At 38.4% G+C, this 21,139-nt stretch overlaps 1 protein-coding gene across 1 annotated transcript in view; it reads right to left on the bottom strand.

Annotated features, from left to right (window-relative positions):
- Window positions 1-21,139, bottom strand: part of LOC150109801 (lysophosphatidylcholine acyltransferase 1-like) — a 424,292-nt gene that overhangs the window by 271,685 nt on the left and 131,468 nt on the right. Inside the window, exon 6 of the mRNA XM_090396220.1 lies at window positions 3,382-3,416. Coding sequence (XP_090252346.1) covers window positions 3,382-3,416 — 35 coding nt within the window. The remainder of the gene's footprint in view (window positions 1-3,381; window positions 3,417-21,139) is intronic.

Here is a 21,139-nt window from a genome sequence, read left to right as displayed (position 1 = left end):
AACTTCCAGGGATGGCCTCTTGTCATCACTCCTTCCTGCTGTTCAACCAAGCGAAAGAACTCCCCAGTGTCAACCCTGTAACCACCTCTCAACAGTTTAAAAGTCTCAATCATATCACCTCTCCTTCTTCTATCCACCAAACTTTGCAGTCCACATTCCCTCAGCTGATCCTCATAACTATCCTTGTAAAGTACTGAAACCATCTTTGTCATCCGTCTTTGTACCCTTTCCACTGTTAATTTATCTCCTTCAAATCCTGGTGACCAAATCTAAGAACAATAGTCTAAGTGTTGTCTCATCAGAGACTTATACAATGGAATGATAACCTCTTTATCTCTGCAGGTCAGTGTCCTTCTCATTGATATAAACGTTAAACAATATAGGTCCTAGTGCTGAGCCATGTGGGACTCCACTTGTAACCCTCTGCCTTCTTGAAACTGCTCCACCATACACAACTCTCTGATACCTATCAGACAGCCAATCTTGAATCCAGTTGTCTTACATCCAGACCCATGTGCTGCAACATAAATATCAGCTTATCATGTGGCACCCTGTCAATTGCCTTTGCTAAGTCTAGGAAAATGGCAGTATATGCCTTTCCCTCATCTAATGCTCTTGTAACTTTATCATAAAAGGCTAGTATATTGCTAAAACAAGAGCGTCCTTTCACAAATCCATGTTGACTCTCACAGATAACATTACCCTCATCTTCCCAATGCTGTATATGGTCCCTCACTACTTTCTCTAAGATCTTAACAACTACTGATGACACACAAACTGGCCTATAATTAGACACTTCCAGTCTGTTACCACCCTTATGCAACGGCACTATCTTACCTTCCTTCCATTCCCTGGGCACCTTTCCCGCAGCCAGACTTTCATTGAAAAGCCAGGTTAAAGGCACTGTCAGTTCCCTAGCACATTCTCTCAAAACATCGTGGTGAAATACCATCCAGTCCTAAAGCTTTATTGACATCCAGAGTTCTCACTATCTGAAACACACTCTCCTCCTGTACCTCTAAACCTTGAACCTGCCCTATCCCTCTAGCATTAAAACTGACTCCTCCAGGATGAAATACTCCAAAAATGGTCATTGAACAATTCCACTATGCCCTCTGCATCAGTCACTGTATTCCCATTTTTATCCCACAATATCATTCTTCCACAGTCATTTCTTCTCTTACTGGCCACATAGCTAAAAAGTTCCCTAGGATTTTCTTTGGATCTTAGGACCAATCTCCTCTCATATTCCAGTTTCACTTTCCTTACCACACTAGTCACTCTTCTGGCCTGTGTCTTATATTCTTCATGCATCTTCTCTTCAGCTGTCTCCTTATATCTCTTCCATAGCCTCTTTTTCGCATGCAATTCCTATTTAATATTGTTTGTAATCCACTTTACTCCAAATTTTATCCTCCTCTTCACTCGTGGTATACAACTTACCATTGCTGCTAACAAATATTCTTTCACAATTTCCCACACACTAATGATATCCCAGCCTTCCAATTCCTCCCTCCATAAAACTTCCCGAAGTTGACATCTAAGACTATTATAATTACCTGCTTTATAATTCCCCATAAGTTCCCATCTCTTTGATACTCCTGCATGTTTATTCATTTTTCAAGTCAAAACCATATGGTCACTCTCTCCAACTGGTGGGAGAGATGTTATCTCAGTTATTATCAACTCTTCTGATGCTATAACCAAATCCAAAACTCTTGAACCTCTTGTTCCCTCTGTTACATGTTGCCTAAGACATTTGTCCCTCAAGAATTCTAGAAATTCCATTCCCCTATTGCTACATGCATCTTCCTCTCTCCAATTTATACTACTTTAGTTAAAATCTCCTATAACAATCATTCTTCTTGCACTTGCCAAACTTAACTGTCGAAACATCTCCTGGTCCCCATCCTCTGTGCTCCTGGGTCTGTAGAATCACCCCACTAAATATCCTGTCTTGCCCACCTCTACCTCATACCATATGCTGTCAAAATCATTTGTCTCACTGCCTTCCAAAGCCTCCACTCTTAGAGGACATAGGTCGTCACTTATCATAAGCAGTACCCCCATCACCACACTTTCCCCTCCTATCCTGCCGAAAAATGCTGTACCCAACGACTTCTATTCCTGTTATTATATCCTCTTCTGTCAACCACATCTCAGTAATCCCAATAATTTTTGGCCAGGCTGATGCTTGAGGAAAATAATGTTCAGAGATTATACCTGATGAAGTTAAGCTAATTAATTGATTTAGATTAGAATGTGTCTTATTTAGAGTGATGATTGTTCATGTATGTAAACTGTAATTTTAGAAACTAATAAACCTTGCTTGAATTTAACTAAATATATGAGTCTGTATATAGAATTCGATGCACTGCTTGTGAAACTTATTATGGATATGAGCGGGAATTTAAATGAGTAAAGTTAAGGCCAGGATTGCAACCCTAGGTCACATGAGTATATCTTCTAACTTACTTCTTGATTGAGTTATTATCTTTAATCTAATAATTCTAAGTGGCGCAGTCTAAAAATACAAATTTCTTGGGATTTTAAGAGAGGTAACTTTGAGGACTCTGTCGCATCGAATTTTGGCTCTACCCTGAGGCTATTTCTTTGTGTGATAGAGATGCCATGTGACCCACGTAGAAGAGACATCACTTTTAATGGCTTGATATAGAGATATAAGAATTTATAAGAAAGGGGCACAACACCATCACTTTCAGGTAACGTTTCCAGTCATGCTTTTCTATATGAATATGTTTGATTTTGATGTTCTCTACCTCCCCTCAAAGTTTGTACATGGAATTTTGAACCACTCTGTATGTATATGTATGTATATATATAAATATATATTTATATATGACTTAAACCACCGAGATAAGAATAAAAGTTTAATAAGGACACAACTAGTTTTGTTGGTAACACAAACAAATAATGATGCCATAATGCCATCATTAAAGCATAGTTAACTCAATAAACTGTTTCGGTTTACTGAGTTGCCTATGCTTTCTTAGGATCACATTAGGTGGATATTATGTAGGCTGAATTCGAGCCATCAATATTCTGGAAATTTTTAAGTCATTACCATTGAGATAAGGTGCTGAAAAAGAATCTCATCATCTCATTGCCCTTTTCAAATTTTCACTCATATCAAGTTTTTATGGAACGTAAAAAATGAATGCATTTATAATCAGATCTGTAAAATATAGCAGTCTGCATGATTTTGACATAAAAGATTGATAAACCAAACCTGTATTCATATTGTAACAGATATATGAGAATTCTAGATAATCATTTTACAATTAGGAACTCCTGTTTTTGAAATTATACTAATCTCAAATGGAAAAATTAAGTCAGAAATAATTTGAGGTATTAGCTTACATTCCAGGTCCTTCCCAGGTCCATGTCACAGAATCCTAAAAGAAAAAAATTTTACAGAATTTCAAAATAAATATTATGGAATCTTAAGATTCAATCATAAAAGAAAGAAACTAGAATGTTCAGAACTTTCTAGTTTACTTCATATTATTATTATGATTATTATTATTATTATTATTATTATCCACAAGACTCTCCATAAATTAGCTATGACAAAATGGTGAAGTAATCATAACTGCCATTTTATGGAAAGATCTTATTCACATCCCATATAGAATGCAAAGAACCTTTATAAGGACTCTTTAAATGACAGTGGATTAGCTAGTTTCATACAGAGGCAGCAAAATTTTTTCTAACTAGAATATAATGTTATTAATTGCAAAATAGGCAAGCTGGTCAGAAAAACACATAATTGATACAACACTGGCCTTACAGCTTTATTTTCTCTGGCTATAACTCATCCCGACCCACCATAAATAAACAATTTATGCCACCTATAGTGTGGTTGAAACTCTCTGATTCTGTTAATATATTACTATTAATATTATCACTGCTAAGGATCTCCATGAAGTCACAGAAGTCATCATGGAGACAATGCTAAACAATATAAAATCTATCATACCACTCCTTAAATTCATTCACTGTTCATGCTCTCACCACTCTATCAGGTAATGCATTCCATGATCTGACTACACTCCATGTAAAAGAGCCACTTTTCACTATCTTCCTCACTATTTCCATTTAAAACTTCCAGAGTTGGCCCTTGTCCTTCCCCTCCATGTGGGGCACCTGTTCGTGGTGGAGGGGACCTCCCAGTGATGGTACTGGCCCTTTTCATTCTTCCTCTTTTTCTTTGCTTTTCTTTCATATTTCATATTCTTTGCTCTACTTCTCCTGAGTCTTTTCTACCCTTTTTTCCAGACCACCATCACTGGGATCCAACGTCCTGCTGCCATGTTTGCCGTGTGGTGCAACCCATGGACATCTGGAAAGATGGGATCCTGGTAGTCTTGCACTGCTTTGGCAAGATGGGCGATCCTGGATGGCCCAGCCAGGATCAATTGGCTAGTGGGCTTGCCTTCAAGGGTCAACGATGTTGCAGTAAGTCTCTCACCCCATGGTCCGGGGTCAGGATCTTAGGGGTGCTTTAGTGCCAGTATAGCATCCGGGTAGCCCTGATGTTCCACTCCTGAGTGCAATCATTGCTTGCCAGGCAGTGGGTCCATGTGTGGCCCCATGGTGGGTGCAGAGCTCTGGTACAGAACCAAAAACTTCTTGAGCATGAATCCTTCATCCTCAAATGTTTCAGGGGCCCTAACAAACTCCCAACCAAGTCCTGATACCGTAGATACAACATATGGAAACAGAAGTAAGAAACAAAAGACATATGATGCTAACATAAATGTACCAACATTTTTAATCATTCATGCTACAGGTGTAAAACCAATAGGGAAAATGTCACCCGTCTTTATTCAAAAAGGTTTAGAAGGACTGGCAGGACCTCTCAAAACTGTTAAGAAATTGCATTCTGGTGATGTCCGTGTGGAAACGTTCTGAAACATTGTGCCAGCAACATTCTGAGAAACTACTGAGAGCAAAACAATGGGTGGAATAGAAATTACAGTAACACCTCCTCATAAAACACTTAACTCCTATAAAGGAGTGATATAAGAATGGGATCTCCTTGATGTTCCTGATGAGGGGATATATTCAGAACTTAAAGATCAAGGAGTGACAGGCACATCCTGATATGTAGGGATGGTTGCCTAGTTCCAACCAAGAACATCATCCTTACTTTTGATACACCTAAGCCTCCAACATCTGTAAAAGCAGGGTATCTCAGCTGTCCTGTTAGAATGTACATCCCTAATCCACTGAGATGCTTTAAATGTCAGAGATATGGACATGCCCAAACAGCCTGTCATGGTTCTACTACCTGTGCTCGATGTGCACAGGTAGTGGAAGCATGTTAACAAATCTTGCTGTGCAAAAAAAAAGCTAAATGTGTCAACTGTCAGGGAGATCATCCAGCTTACTCTCATGCATGTCAGAAATGGAAAGATAAAAAAGAAATACAAAGAATGAAAACAGAGCAAAACATAACATACTAGGATGCAAAAAGAAAGCTAGCCACCATCACACCTGCTCTAAGATCCTCTTATGCTGAGAAGGTAACAATTAAGAAAGTGACAGTAGCAACTCAAACTTGTATGTCTGTTCCACCATCTGATAATTTCAAAATACCTGCACCTTATGATCACAAGTACTTCTCTGTTGAGTGCATCAGTCACATGACCTATGGTCTTGCTCCAGACACAACTCCAAAAATGATCCCACTCGATGAAAACCCACTTGTCAAAAAAATTATGGCAAAGATATCACTTAAAGATAAACCACCAGATACTCCCACAGAAAAAATGGATACTTCAGTACCCAGTGAAAGTAAACTAAACTTACCAACTGACCCTAACACATCAGACGCATTGAATACTCTACCAGAGGAAGAGATGGACACTGGCCATTCATGCTTCCCCAAAACAATTGATAAATATAAATATGACAAAGGTAAGCCCTCAACCTCCCAAAAACCAGACAAATTTATAAAACCCAAACAATAGGAAAATTTGTACAATGGAACTGTTGTGGATTTTGCCAGAATATCGATGATATTAAGATTTTGTTTCAGAAACACAAACCTTTCTGTTTCTGTCTACTGGAAATGTACTTAAGACCCAATGAGGACCCTACCTTTAGGAATTCACTGTTGTACACAAGGATAGAACTGGAGGTGATCCTGCTCATGGAGGAGTAGCTATCCTAGTGGGCAGTCACATTCCTTTCCATTGGTTCAAACTTAATACTTCTCTGGAAGCAGTAGCGATTCAGTTCTCAGTGGGATTTCTCATTACAGTATGTTTAATTTATTTACCACCAAGTGCTGAGTTAAATGAAATTGATCTTGATAACCTTATCTTGCAACTGCCTGAACCCATTCTTTTGATGGGTGACTTTAATGGTCACAATACTGTATGGGGTAGTGCCAACACTAATAGATGAGGTCATCCTTTTTAAATAATAAACAATACTTTCTTCCATATGTCTACCGTTCATATTCTGCAATTGATCTTACATTCTGCTCCCCCCCCCCCTCCATTCTTCCACTGCTCAAGTGGGATGTTGAAGAGAACATATATGGAAGTGATCACTTTCCTGTTCTCTGCACAATGTCTTCACAAGAACCATGTCCACCCACACGGATACAAATATGGAAAATGGACCAGGCTGACTGGAACACTTTCTCTCATCTTACAAAATTTAATGCTAATGCCATCAGTCAAACGCCTATCAATGAAGCGGTAAAATATATAACAGAGTGCATTGTCCAGGCAGCAACAGCCTCCATCTCGAAAACATCATCTCGGTTTCCGCTCATTCCAAAGCCTTGGTGGAACCCAGAATGTCAGACAGCCAAAAAAGATCAACACAGAGCATGGGATATATTTTGTAGATATCCCACCACATCAAACCTTATAGCTTTCAAGTGTGCTCGAGCCAAAGCATGATACGTGAGGCGTCAGAAGCAAAAACAATCATGGATCCAATTTACTACATCAATTAATCAAATGATCAGTCCAAACATTGTATGGGATAAAATCCGGAAAATGAAAGGCAGATATAGAACACATTGTTTGTCTACCTTAGACCATAATGGAAGTTTCTGATGATCCCAAAGCCATTGTAGACAATCTGGGAGAAAATTTTGCCAGAATCTCAGCAACAGCTTCATATCCTCCTGAAATTTTAATTCTGAAAGAACAGCAAGAGAAACAAAGGCTAAATTTTTCTACCATACAATCAGTCATTTGTTAAGGAGGAACTAAAAAGAGCTTTCCTACTATCTCACCCAAGTGCAGTAGGGCCTGATGACATCCATTATGAAATAATAAAACATCTACCATCATCTTCTATGGATCTTCTTTTCTTACTATACTATAGAATACTGGCAGAGGAAGAGTTTCCAAATTCTTGGCATAAATCAATTGTCATTGCTATCCTAAAACAAGGAAAAGATCCAACACAAGTAAATATTATCAACCCATTGCTCTGACCAGCTGTCTTTGTAAGATACTAGAGAAAAATGGTTAATGCCAGACTTCTCTGGTATTTAGAAAGCAACAATCTTCTCTCCAATACACAATGTGGGTTCCATAGACAACTCTCAACTTTAGACCATTTGGTTTGTTTAGAAACTTGTATAAAAGATGCATTTCTAAAGCAAGACCACCTTGTTTCAGTTTTTTTTTTTTTGACATGGAAAAAGCTTATGACACAGCCTGGAGATATGGCATATTAAAAGACCTGTATAACCTGGATCTTAAAGGACACCTTCCTGAATTTATTAAAAACTTTCTTTCCAGGCGAATTTTCCAAGTCAGAGTGGGAAAAACGTTATCTCGATCGTATCATCAAGAACAGGGTGTTCCCCGAGGCTCTGTCTAGTGTGACACTTTTCGCTGTTAAAATTAACTCAATCACCGAACAGCTTCCTTCCACAATGCTCTATATGTTGATGACTTCACAATTTACTGCCACTCCCGTAACATGAGAGTAATTGAAAGACAACTTCAGCAAGCAATAGATCATGTTTCTCTGTGTGCTGTTAGTAATGGGTTTAGGTTTTCAACAGAAAAAAGTGTCTGTGTACACTTCTGTCGAAAATACACTCTTCACCCAGATCCTGAATTAAGAATGGGACGCACTATTATTCCAGTAGATACAGAAGCCCAATTCTTGGGACTGATCTTTGACAGTAAAATTACATTTCTAGCACATTCGTCAACTAAGAGAAAAGTGTAAGAGAAAGTTGAACCTTCTTCACACTCTATCCTCTACTGAGTGGGGTGCTGATTGAACTTCATTGCTCCATCTTTATCGTGCACTTATACATTCAAAGCTGAATTATGGATCTCAAGTCTATGGTTCTGCAACACAGAGTAACCTGTGATGGTTGGATTCCATCCATCATCAGGTATACTGATAGCTACTGGTGCTTTTCGCACATCACCCACTCGGAGTCTTTATGTTGAAGCAGCTCTATCACTTCAACAGAAACAGTTGTCTCTTAATTATGCCTAAAGTCTCTCTCGGATCATCCTACATGGACTAGTCTCTTTTCTCTGCACTGGGAAGCTCAATACCACACACTTCAAACTGCCATACGTTCTTTTGGTATGCATATTAAAGAGACTCTGCAAGCTCTTGGTATAAATGTTGACAACATTGCCCACACTAAACATAACAGCATCCCTCCATGGCAGGTTTGCACACCATCCTGCAACCTCTCACCTTGTCAGCTACAGAAATCTCTTACTCCATCATCTGTCTACCTCCAATTGTTTAATGCACACAGAACAGCATACTCTGATTTCTTGCCTATCTATACTGATGATTCAAGAACTAATACCTCTGTTGGCTGTGCTGCTGTGTTTCCTAACATTATTATCTCCCACCAGATCCCACCTGATTGCAGTAATTATACAGCAGAGTTATTATTATTATTAATATTATTATTATTATTATTATTATTATTATTATTATTATTAAGGCCTCCATGGAGTCAAAAGACTCATCGTGGGAGGTCCTTCCTAAGAACACAAAGTCTATCATACCACTCCTTAAACTCATTGACCGTTCTCGCTCTCACCACTCCATCAGGCAATGCATTTCATGGTTACATGCCATTCAGCTTGAACTTGTTCATATAAAAGAAAACTGCCACCAAAAGTGTATAATTTATACATACTCATTGAGCTCTTTACAGGCTATCTCCTCTCCTATGCATAATCCACATCCAGTACTTTATGAGGTGTTACACCTGTTTCACAAAATGAAACTCCTTAACTTTGATGTTCAGTTTTGCTGGATTCCTAGCCACATTGGAATTAAGGGAAATGAGGCTGCAGATGCAGCTGCTAAATCAGCTCAAACTTTCTCCACATACTGTTTGACAGTATCATATACAGACTACAGATAGTTTATACGATCAAAGCTAATTGCTCAATGGCAGTCATCATGGTAGGAAGCATTAACAAACAAATTATATAACATTAAACCTGAAATCAAGCATTGGCATTCTAGTCAACAAGTAAAGAGAAGAAAGGAAGTTGTTCTCACTAGACTTACATTTATATCTTTTTCATTTTCATATGTGATCATACATCCTAGGTAGTTAAATGAATTCACCTGTTCTAAGATCTTGTTATCTATTACTATCTTAGTTCTTGCTAGATCTTGTCCTTTAAAGGCTATCTGTTGATATTATCATACCATAATCTTTGGCTATCTCATTTAGATCTAAAATAGCTTTCTGCAAGTTATCTTCAGAATTTGTAATTATTATTTGGTCATCGGCAAAAAGGAGAGTGTTTAAGTTCACAGTAGGAGAAAGTTTAATACCTTGATGGAAATTTTTATTCCATTTTATTATTATTTCATTTAGGTAAATATTAAAAAGAGTTGCTGAGAGGGGACATCCCTGTCAGACCCCTTGGTTTATCTCTCACGTATATGATAGCTCATGATTTAATTTTATTTGTATTTGATTATTTTCATATATACTTATAATAGCTTTAAGGATATTATTTGGTATTTGTCTCTCATTTAATATGTTAAATAAAATGCTTCTTTTAACTTTGTCAAATGCCTATTTTGCCTATAATGCTTATTTATGTATGGCTGTAAAAATATCTGTTATAATTTTAACTACATGTAGTACTGCATTCCATGGCACATTTTGTTTATTTAACTTGTATTGTTGACAATTTTTGTACTACTATAACCTTTAACCTTGTGTGTCGCTGTGCCCTCTGCAGCAATTCTGTTTCTATATAGATGCTGCTTTGTGGAACCTAAATTTTGTACAGGCATATTGTTTACAATTTTCTTTAACTGCTTATGTATAGTTGTAACCTTAGTATGGCACATTATGACCTTTGTAGTTTTTGTGCCAAATAAACTATAAACCAACCAACCAACCAACACTTGTCATTGCTCTTACTCCTTTTTATACCATATGAAAAATAATCCCAGTGTCAATTATACTTTTTCAGTTGTTTAATTTTGTCAATCATATCACCTTTTCAACTTATAGAATTAATGGGCAAGTATTTAGGCTTATGTGCTGTTTTTAGCTCATTATTATTTAAACTCATTATTGCAGAGGACACTGACTTGTAGAAGTAGGGAGATTCTTGTTACATTGTATAAGGCTATGATTAGGCCAAACATGGACTATTGTGCCCAGATTTGGTCACCTGGTTTTCAGAAGGACGAAGAGATGTTGGAAAAGGTCCAGAGGTGCTGACTAAGGTAGTTTCTAATCTCTGGAATGTTGAGTATGAGGAAAGATTGAGGAGATGCAACTTGAAGAGTCTAGTGGACAGGAGGAAGAGCAGAGAGGTTCTACAGAAAATAGTGAGAGATCAGGGGAAAACCAGAGGTCATCCCTGGAAACTGTATAAAGAGGATTTCAACTTCCACTTGCATTGCTCCATCTTTAAGCTCTTTTAAAGAATTCTCCTTCAAAGAATTTCACCACTCATCAAAAGAGCACTACCAAATGAACAAGTTGTCTTCAAGCTGAGAAGTTGCTGTGACCAGTTCCTGGCCCCTGTATAAAGAGGATGTGAGTAGGGAGGTGAGAAGCAGGGTTTTTTTCATGTAGAGTTGTGAATGATTGGAAGGCCTTGCTTAAGAGTGTGGTGTTTGCAGAGAATTTGAGTGTGTTTAAAGCATGGTATGATGAGCTGTGTGTATGATAAAAGGACCTCCCAGATGGGGGTCTTGGGTAATAATATTAATAATAATAATAATAATAGTTTACTGGAATGAATACAGCTTAGAAAAACAATTAAACACAAGTTTAATGGATCCTAAAACTGAGAAAATAATAATAATTTATGTTTTCTAGATATCCAATTTAATTCTCAAACATGACTGGTTGCCTTTTTCTCAAAAATTATAACAACTGGAAAACTACCAAAACTGTGGCAGGAAGCCAAAATAATTGCTGTGCCCAAACGAAGGAAAGATCTCAATAATGTCAAAAATCTATGACCTATCTGCTTGCATTGCTCCATCTTTAAGCTCTTTTAAAGAATTCTCCTTCAAAGAATTTCACCACTCATCAAAAGAGCACTACCAAATAAACAAGTTGTCTTCAAGCTGATTAGTTGCTGTGACCAGTTCCTGGCCCCTGATAACACAGATTGAAGCAGGCTTTCAGAAGAAACTTAAATCTGGGGTCACTTTCATTGACCTAACATCAGCTTATCACACAGTCTGGATCAGGAGCCACCTCCTCCTAAAGCTAGGCAATATCATAAGGTGCAAAACAACTTTCCAGCCTTTTGAATCCATTCTCTCCAACAGAACGATATGGGTCCATATTGGTAGAAAAGAGAGTAGGCCCAGATTCCACCACTTCAGTCTCCCACAGGGCTCTGTGTTAGCCCCTTTTCTCTTAAACATCTACATGTCTGACTTACCAGTTCAAGCATATATATATATATATATATATATATACACACATATATATATATATATATACACTGGGGGGGGGGGGGTATGCTCCCCTGGTGCCTGTGCCAACCCCCCTGTGTTCTGGACTGGTAGGGCGCTTCTCCTTGAATTCTGATGACTCAAATTTTGAAGACTCGACACTTAGGGACTACCCTGAGTGTCAAGTCTTCAAAAGGGGACTCCTCCCCCTGGTGGCTACGGCCCAACCCCCCCCCCAAGTTCCAGACTGGTAGGCTGGTTCTCCTTGAATTCTGATGACTCGAATTTTGAAGACTCGAAAAGGAGGTTTCGCCCCCTGGTGCCCAACATCACAAGTTCTGAACTGGTAGGCTATTTCTCCTTGAATTATGAAGACTGGAATTTTGAAGAGTCGAAAGGGGGCTCTTCCCCTTGGTGCCCAACACCCCGAGTTCCGGACTGGTAGGTCAGTTCTCCTTGAATTCTGATGACTCAAATTTTGAAGACTCAACAATCAGGGTAGCCCCTGAGTTTCAAAACGTTTCAAAAAACGTGACATAAAAAAATTTCAAATTTAGGCTTATCTTTTTATATATAAAGAGTATGATATATGTAATTAATTTTTTAACTTGGGGATATTGTATATTAGGGTTACCAAGTAATTTTATAAGCTTGGTTATTTAACTCCTAATGTCAAGTATGCAAACAATTAAGTTTGCGCCTAAAACATAGTTCAAGTCTAAAGATGGTACAACACCTCGGCAACTCATTGTAAAGGTGTGTAAAGCTCTGATCACTATTCTTAGTATTTTCCCATAATGTAAAGCACATCTCACTAAAAGATGTATACTGCAATACATTATGGGTGGGGTCATTACCCCACCTTGGTATTTAGGGTCTAGCTACTCACTGAGGAGACCTCAAAAAAGGTTGAAACCGGTCTGGGTAGTGACCCCACCCATAACGTATTCCAGTAAACATCTTTTAGTGAGATGTGCTTTACATTATGGGAAAATACTAAGAATAGTGATCAGATCTTTACCCACCTTTACAATGAGTTGCCGAGGTGTTGTACCATCTTTAGACTTGAACTATGTTTCAAACTTCTTAATTGTTTGCATACTTGGGATTAGGAGTTAAATAACCAAGCTTATAAAATTACTTGGTAACCCTAGTATGATATATATATATGCACTGATGATCTAGCGATCCTACACCAATCTACCTCCTTTGCCAACCTGGAAACAGCCTTGAACACAGACCTGAACAATGCAGAGGCATATTGACACCTCAACCTCTCTTTCTGTTGCAAAATGGAAGAACATGAGCCTCACCCGAAATACCTTGGAGTGAGCTGAATAGAAGCCTAACCTATAAAAGGCACATCACCAACCTGTCCAATAAAATTAAAGCATGAAATAATATCATTTCAAGGCTTGCTGGAAGAACCAGGGGTTGTACTGCAGATGTCCTACGGTCGTATATAGCCCTCACATTCTCTGTAGCAGAATACTGTGCCCCATTCTGGGAAAGAAGTGTGCATACTAACATTATAGACACCCAGCTAAACTCTGCCATGCGCAAAAATAGTGGGACACTGAGAAACATCCCTCATGAGGTGAGAGACACATGCATGCTCTCACCCCCTCTTGGAGCATCCACCTTTCTCATGCTGTATACCCCTGTCCACCCTGAGCCTCCCCGTTTCCCTGCTCCTCTTGCACACCCATTCTCTCATTTTCTATACTCATACCACTCACTTCCCCAGTCATTTCCACTTCTTCAATCTCTCCTGTCTTACTCTCCTGCTCTTCCACATCACTCCCCCTCTCGATCTGATTCATTATCTCTATTCACTTCTCTACCTTCCAGCAGCAGTCTCTCCAAGCGACTCACACCATAACCACTGAAATGCACATTCTCTCTATCATTAAATCTTTCTAACTTTCTAATTCTTGACCCCCTCTTCTCACTTTCCCTCTCATTCATCTTTGTTTCCGTACTTTCGGTCCATCATACGTTCAACTTTCACTATCATTCTTCTCACTTTCACTCTCATTTATCTTCCTTTGTTTCCGTACTTTCGGACTGACATGCGTCCAACTTTCGCTATCATTCATTCTTTTTTCGCTATCATTTATTCTTTCGATTTTTTTCACTTGCGATTTCTGCGTCACGCCATTTCTACTTTCATTCGTTCTCTCAATTTCATTTCTTTCCAACACTCTCGCCTCATTTTCGTCCCTTTTAACATCCGTTATGGTTTTCAAATCGCTCTTTTTCTTTTTTCCTGATTTTTTTAACATTTTTTCACCTCTCTTACTCACCATCCTTCTCTTTCAAACGTTCACTTGCGACACAATCGTTACTAACACTTTCTGTCATCAATTTCATATTTGCATTCATTTTGAGGCAGTATGGTGTGAGATAGAGGTGAATGGAATCAAATACTTGGTTGGATGTTGTTATAGACCAGGTAATGTGGATGGCGGTGATAATGAAATGTATAATCAAGGCTGCTAGAGGGACTCGTGGTGTGTAGTGTTTGTTGAGAGCTCCTGATAAGATAAATGTTATTTTAAGTTATCATTGACAATTTTTCTTGAATATTACGTAGTTTTGTTTGCTTTTCATATCTGAGTGTGTCTGTTTGTATGTTTTTGGTGTTATTTAAATTATTAATTTGATAAGATACGATAGAAGCATGCACATAGCTCTGGTAAGAAGGAAAACGGCAGCTAGTAATAATGGTTTGCCATCTTTCTTCAATAACTAAAGGAGATTATTCAATGTACTATCTGTGAAATGTATGCATTGCAGAGAGCGGTTGGAGTATGGTTAGATGATGATAGTGGGGTGAATGTGTGCAGAAAATGTAAGGAAAATGAGGAATTAAAGTGTGTTTCAGGTCGTGAGTGTGATATTTTTGTCAAATAGCAATATGATAAGAAATTGCGAGGTTGTACCAGAGAGCTGTAAGGGTGGCATAGAAAGTGAGAATGAAGGTATTAATATAGAGCAAATGAATGGTTAACAGATAATAAAAAAGATGAGATAGATGCAATGAGTGAGATTGAATGGTTGAGTGGAGCAATACACAGGGCAAAGCGGCAGCTGGAGCATATGCACAAATTTCTCTGTGTACCAGCCAATAAAAAAAAGTATGATGGGAAAAATAAGAGTATGATTGTGAACATAAACAAAATGAAGTAGCAAGTGCTGCATGGAAATTCATTAGTACGAGGTGTGATAGTACAGAATTTGACAAAATCGTACCAACCTGGTGCTACCATTAAGGACGTAAGTGGGTCTATTAGGGAGCAAAAGCAAAGGGTGAAAGAAATGATAGTGGTGACAGGTACAAATGATTTGAAAGAAGATAAAATGGAAATGATAGGGGACCTTAAGGAATTGTTTGAGGTAGCAAAAGAGAAGAGTGAGAGAGTTAGGATAGGATGATTAGTCTTTTGTCACGGTATGATAGTGAAGAGTTTTGAAGGAGGGCCATAATTGCAAATGACCTTATGCGTGAATTATGCAGGATGAGTGGTGTGGAATTTGCGGACATGTGGAGTGAGTTCAATGGGCGAAAGGATCTATATAAGATAGATGGTTTGCATTTGAATGGATTTCATGTAAGGAGACTTGAAAAAGTGTTGTTGAATGAAGTGGATATGCAGAATCAGGGAATCTAGATTTATTAGGGGGGGTGAAGATATACAGACCTTAGGGAGGCAGTTGAGTGTATTAATGAGTATAATATGCCCGAGCAAATAAGGACAACAAACCAGAATGGGATAGTTAGTATAAGGCATCAAAATAGGGATGTGACAAATGGCTTCCGCAATTCATGTATACTAATGCCAGAAGTATTAGGAGCAAGAAGGAAGAATTTGTGGCCTTGTTTGGCACTTCCAGCCCACAGGTTATTGGCATTAGTGAAACATGGCTGACAGAAGATGATATAGCTGATATAGTGGGATTGAATGTGAGGGGTATGGTGTGTTCAGGAATGACAGGGAGAATAAAATGGCAGGGTGAGGAGTGTTATTGATGATAGCTGATGTGCTGCAGCCAAGGAGAATAGAAGTGGAACTGCAGGATAAAGAAAAAAGCACATTTGAGGCTATTTGGTGTGAGATTGAGACTAGCAGAAGAAAATATACAGTTGGGTGCTGCTATAGACCAGGTGATGGAATAGATGGGAGATAGTACGCATAAGCAAATAGAAGAAATGAGTGGAAGAAGGGTAATTATTATGGGAGATTTCAACTATGGTAGCATTGATTGGAGGGAGGAGAGGACACATGAGAGGAAGAAATTGGATTTTATGTGGTTATTAAGGGATAACTATCTGCAACAGCATGTAATGGAAAATACTAGGGGTCAGAGATTGCTTGACCTAGTAATTGCATCTGAGGATTTGACTGTAATGAATAGGACCACATTGCCACCAATTGGTGAGAGTGAGCATAGGGTCTTGACTTGGGAGGTGGATAAAGTTGTGGAATTTACAAATAGACAGGGAACAGGTGGAATTATCGGGCTGGTAAGTATGACAAGCTTAGGAATTTGATTGGTTCAGGGCCATGGCATGTAAAATTACAAGGGCTGGATGTTGATAGTGCATGGGAAAATAAATAGTGCAGGCAGTTAAGAAGTGTTTGCAGGAGGCAATGGCTGGCTGTATACCTAGAGTCCAAATAATAAATCAAGTAGGGATTAAATGGATGAATAACACCATTAAGCTTGAGCTGCAAAAAAAAAAAAAGAAACAACTGTAGAGGGAATTTAAGGAGAAAGGTGACCTGCAGGCACATGAACGGTATAAAGCCCAGGCCACAAGGGTAACAAGTGTGGTAAGAAAAGCAAAAGCAGATTATGAAAGAACATTAGCTGCAGGCTAAAGAGAATCCCAAACAGTTTTTTCGATATGTTGCAAGTAAAAGAAAAAATGTATACGACAGATTGATTTTAAAGAATGCTGATAGTAGGGACGTAACCAAATCAGTTGATATAATAGAATTACTGAGTGAGCACTTTGCAAGAGTATATCATCCAGGTGGTGACATTGCAGAAATGGAAGAACCAACAGCTTATACGGGAATTGTGATGAATGAAGTGGAGGTGAATAGTCTATTACAAATCCTCAATGTCAATTCATCTGGGAGATTGGATGGTATGCTAGCTCGTGTCGTATGAGAAGCGGCTAAAGAATTGTCAGTGCCTTTAAACATTTCGTTTAATTTGATTCTTGGGTCTGGGTTAGTCCCAAGGGGGGTTGGAAAGAGGGAAAAATAGTTCCACTGCATAAAGGAGGTTCCAAGATTGCTGTTGAAAATTACCGGCTGATCAGCATATCAGGAATTCTTGTCAAGATCTTGGAGAAAATAGTCAAGAGTAAAATACAAGATTGGATAGATGAAAATGGGATACTGTATGGGGAACAGCATGGTTTTGTTATGGGTAGATCATGCCTCAGTAACTTGCTCACGTTCTATAACACAGCTGAACTGGATAAGGGTAACGGGTTTAAAGTGATTCCACTGCTGGACCTTGCTAAGGCCTTTGACAGGATACCACATGGAATTCTAATCAGTAAACTGCAGCATATGGAGATGGATATAGGATTGGTGAGATGGATAGGAGGGTGGTTGATTAAGAGATATCAGAGAGTGGTTTATTCAGGAGTAGTGTCCAAAAGATGGCCTGTGACTAGTGGTGTGCTGCAGGGTTCTGTTCTTGGACCACTGTTGTTTAATTTGTTCATTAAAGATATAGGAAAGAATCTCAGAGGAACTATGCATCTGTTTGCAGATGATGCAATGTTAATTAGAGCAATAGTGAATGCTCAGGATGTCAAAATTTTGCAGGATGATTTGGATAGTTTGATGGACTGGGCTAAGGAGAATGGATGTTAGTTTAATGTGGAAAAATGTAATGACTGTACGTGAGCAAGAAGTGTATGGGGAGTTGAGTAAACTAGATGTTAATAAGGCTGTGGGACTTGACAATACATCACCACATATTCTAAAGGAATGTGCCAGGGAGTTGATGCTGGCCTTGACATATTTTTTTAACACAAGTCTTGCACTCAGTCAAGTTCCTAAGGGGTGGAAGGAAGGCAAGATTTTGCCACTTCAAAAAGGAGGTGATCGAACTCAAGCATTAAACTATAGGCCTATCTGTGTAAGCCTATCTATCAAAGGTGTGTTGGGGTTAAGTTGTTGGAGAAGCTTGTGAGAACTAGGATCCAGAGTTGGGTTGATAACAATGGTATTATCTTTGAAGGACAGCATGGATTTGCTAAACGGAGGTCATGTTTTAGTAATCTACTTACTTATTAGAATGAAGTGACTACTTACTTGGATTTCAAAAAAGCTTTTGATAGAGTACCTCATGATAAGTTGACAGTCAAACTAGAGCAGATGGGATTGAATATTAGACTAATGGATTGGATTGGAGACTGGCTATCTGATAGGTATCAACAAGTTGTGTATGGGGAAGCGATATCCAGGATAAGGAGAGTCACTATTGGAGTGCCTCAGGGGTCTGTTTTAGGGCCATTACTGTTTAACTTGTATATTAATGATATTGGTGAAGATTTGGATGGAGATATTCAGTTGTTTGCAGATGATACAAAGTTGGGATAAACCATGAAGAGTAGTGAAGATGTTGTGACCTTACAAGAAGACTTGAATAAATTGTGTGATTGAGCACAGAAACGGGGATATGAGTTCAATGGTGCAAAATGTAAGGTTTTAAAATTTGGAAAACAAAGATGGGATGCAGAATTTATGCTTGGTGAGAATATATTGCTGGAGGTAGAGGAAATAAGAGATCTTGGGGGTGTTAGTGGATAGGGATCTAAAATTTAGGGGACACATCACCAAAATTGTGAAGACAACACAAACGTTTCTGGGAATGATGCTGAGGACACTGACTTGAAGAAGTAGGGAGATTCTTGTTCCATTGTATAAGGCTTTCATTAGACCACACATGGACTATTGTGCCCAGATTTGGTCACCTGATTTTCAGAAGGATGAAGAGATGTTCGAAATGGTCGAAAGGCTACTGACTAAGTTTCTGCCCTCTGGAATGTTGAGTATGAGGAAAGATTGAGAAGATGTAATTTGCAGAGTCTGGTGGACACGAAGAAGAGGGGGAGATATGATAGAGACCTAAAATTGGTAAAGGGTTTGTTATAGGATCAATGCTGGAGAAGTTCTACATAAAATAGTGGGAGATCAGGGGAAAAGCAGAGGTCATCCCTGGAAACTGTATAAAGAGGGTGTGAGTAGGGATGTGAGAGAGGAAGGTTTTTTTCGTGCAGAGTTGTGAAAAATTGGAATGCCTTGTCTGAGAGTGTGCCGTCTGAAAGGAGTTTGAGTGTATTTAAGACACGATATGATATGCTGTATGTGTGTAAAAAGCACCTCCCAGATGAGTCTTTCACTCCATGAGATCTTGGAGTAATAATAATAATAATAATAATAAATGGATATTTACCTTCCCTTTTACTTGTTAATGATATCACCAATATCATTAACAAGTAAACTGGTAGTAATAGAGATATTCAGTTGTTTGTAGATGATGCAAAGTTGGAACGAACCATAAAGAGTAGTGAAGAAGTTGTGGCCTTGCAAGAAGACTTAAATAAATTGAGTGATTGGGCACAAAAATAGTGATGTGAGTTCAATGTTGCAAAATATAAGGTTTTGAAATTTGGAAAACAAAGATGGGATGCAGAATTTATGCTTGGTGAGAATATATTTTTGGAAGTAGAGGAAATAAGAGATCTGGGGGTGATAGTGGATAAGGATCTAAAATTTAGGGGACACATCGCCAAAATTATGAAGACAACACAAAGACTTCTGGGATGTGGAGGACACTGACGTGTAGAAGTAGGGAGATTCCTGTTTCATTGTATAAGGCTTTGATTAGGCCACACATGGACTATTGTGCCCAGATTTGGTCACCAGGTTTTCAGAAGGATGAAGAGATTTGGAAAGGGTTCAAAGGCGACTGCCTAAGGTTGTTTCTGACCTCTGGAATGTCGAGTATGAGGAAAGATTGAGAAGATGTAATTTGCAGAGTCTGGTCGAGAGAAGGAAGAGGGGAGATATGATAGAGACCTACAAGTTGGTAAGGGGTCGTTATAAGATCAATGGTGGAGAAGTTCTACAGAGAATAGTGGGAGATCAGGGGAAAACCAGAAGTCATCCCTGGAAAATGTATAAAGAGGGTGTGAGTAGGGGAGTGAGAGGCAGGTTTTTTTCGTGCAGAGTTGTGAATGATTGGAATGCCTTGCCTGAGAGTGTGGTGTCCGCAAGGAGTTTGAATGTGTTTAAGACACGGTTAAATGAGATGTGTGTGTGTGATAAAAGGACCTCCCAGATGAGTCTTTGACTCCATGAGGTCTTGTTTAATAATAATAATAATAATAATAATAATAATAATAACAGTTTGGACAGAGCCCTGTGATATTCTTTCAAGTCACACCTGATTTCTTTAATTGTAGCTAGCTTGCCACACATTATATTTTAATATCTGTCTGAGACCTAGGAACACTCAGTCATTACTTTATTATCAAGATACATTATAGAAGATTATTTTTTGTTTTTTTGAATCACATATTTGATTGTCAGGGTTGTTTTCTTGGGTTTTTAGTATGTATTTTTGTTATACTGTGTACTGAATAGTACATCATGTCATCAATGCATACAGCAACAGTGGGCAATTTTAACATGAATTATAATGTTCACTGCAGTGTGGCTAATTATATTATAATTAGCCCACTGCTAATTATAATATTTGCCATATTTGCTAATTACAATATCTGCTAACAATATATTTGCTTCACAGAATTAATGATTTGTGGAAAGACAATGAAATCAGTGTAACAGGAGAGCTCAATGAGGAAATGCGAGTAAATTCAAAATGAAGAGAATAAAAAAGAATAGAAAATTAATAAATTAATAATAGAATGAAGAGATGATGAGAGAGAAATAGCGTGCAGGCTAGAAAGGTGATGAGCATCGTAAAGAAAGAAATGGGGCAATTTGAGAGGAGATTGTTTGGTCTGACCAAGGTTAATTCGAGGAGATTTTTTTGCTATATGGCAAGTAAGAGAAAGAATAATTATGGAAAGTTGACACTGGTGGGTAGACATGGTAGCAGAATAATACTTGAAAAGGATGTAGTGGAATTATTGAACAAACAC

The sequence above is a fragment of the Typopeltis vanoorti genome, chromosome 1, assembly GCF_054136105.1.
Source record: "Typopeltis vanoorti isolate ZY-2024b chromosome 1, IOZ_Tvanoo_1.0, whole genome shotgun sequence".
NCBI classification, from domain to species: domain Eukaryota; kingdom Metazoa; phylum Arthropoda; class Arachnida; order Uropygi; family Thelyphonidae; genus Typopeltis; species Typopeltis vanoorti.
Note: the sequence above shows the minus strand (reverse complement) of the source record. Positions and strands in the feature narration are given on the sequence as shown.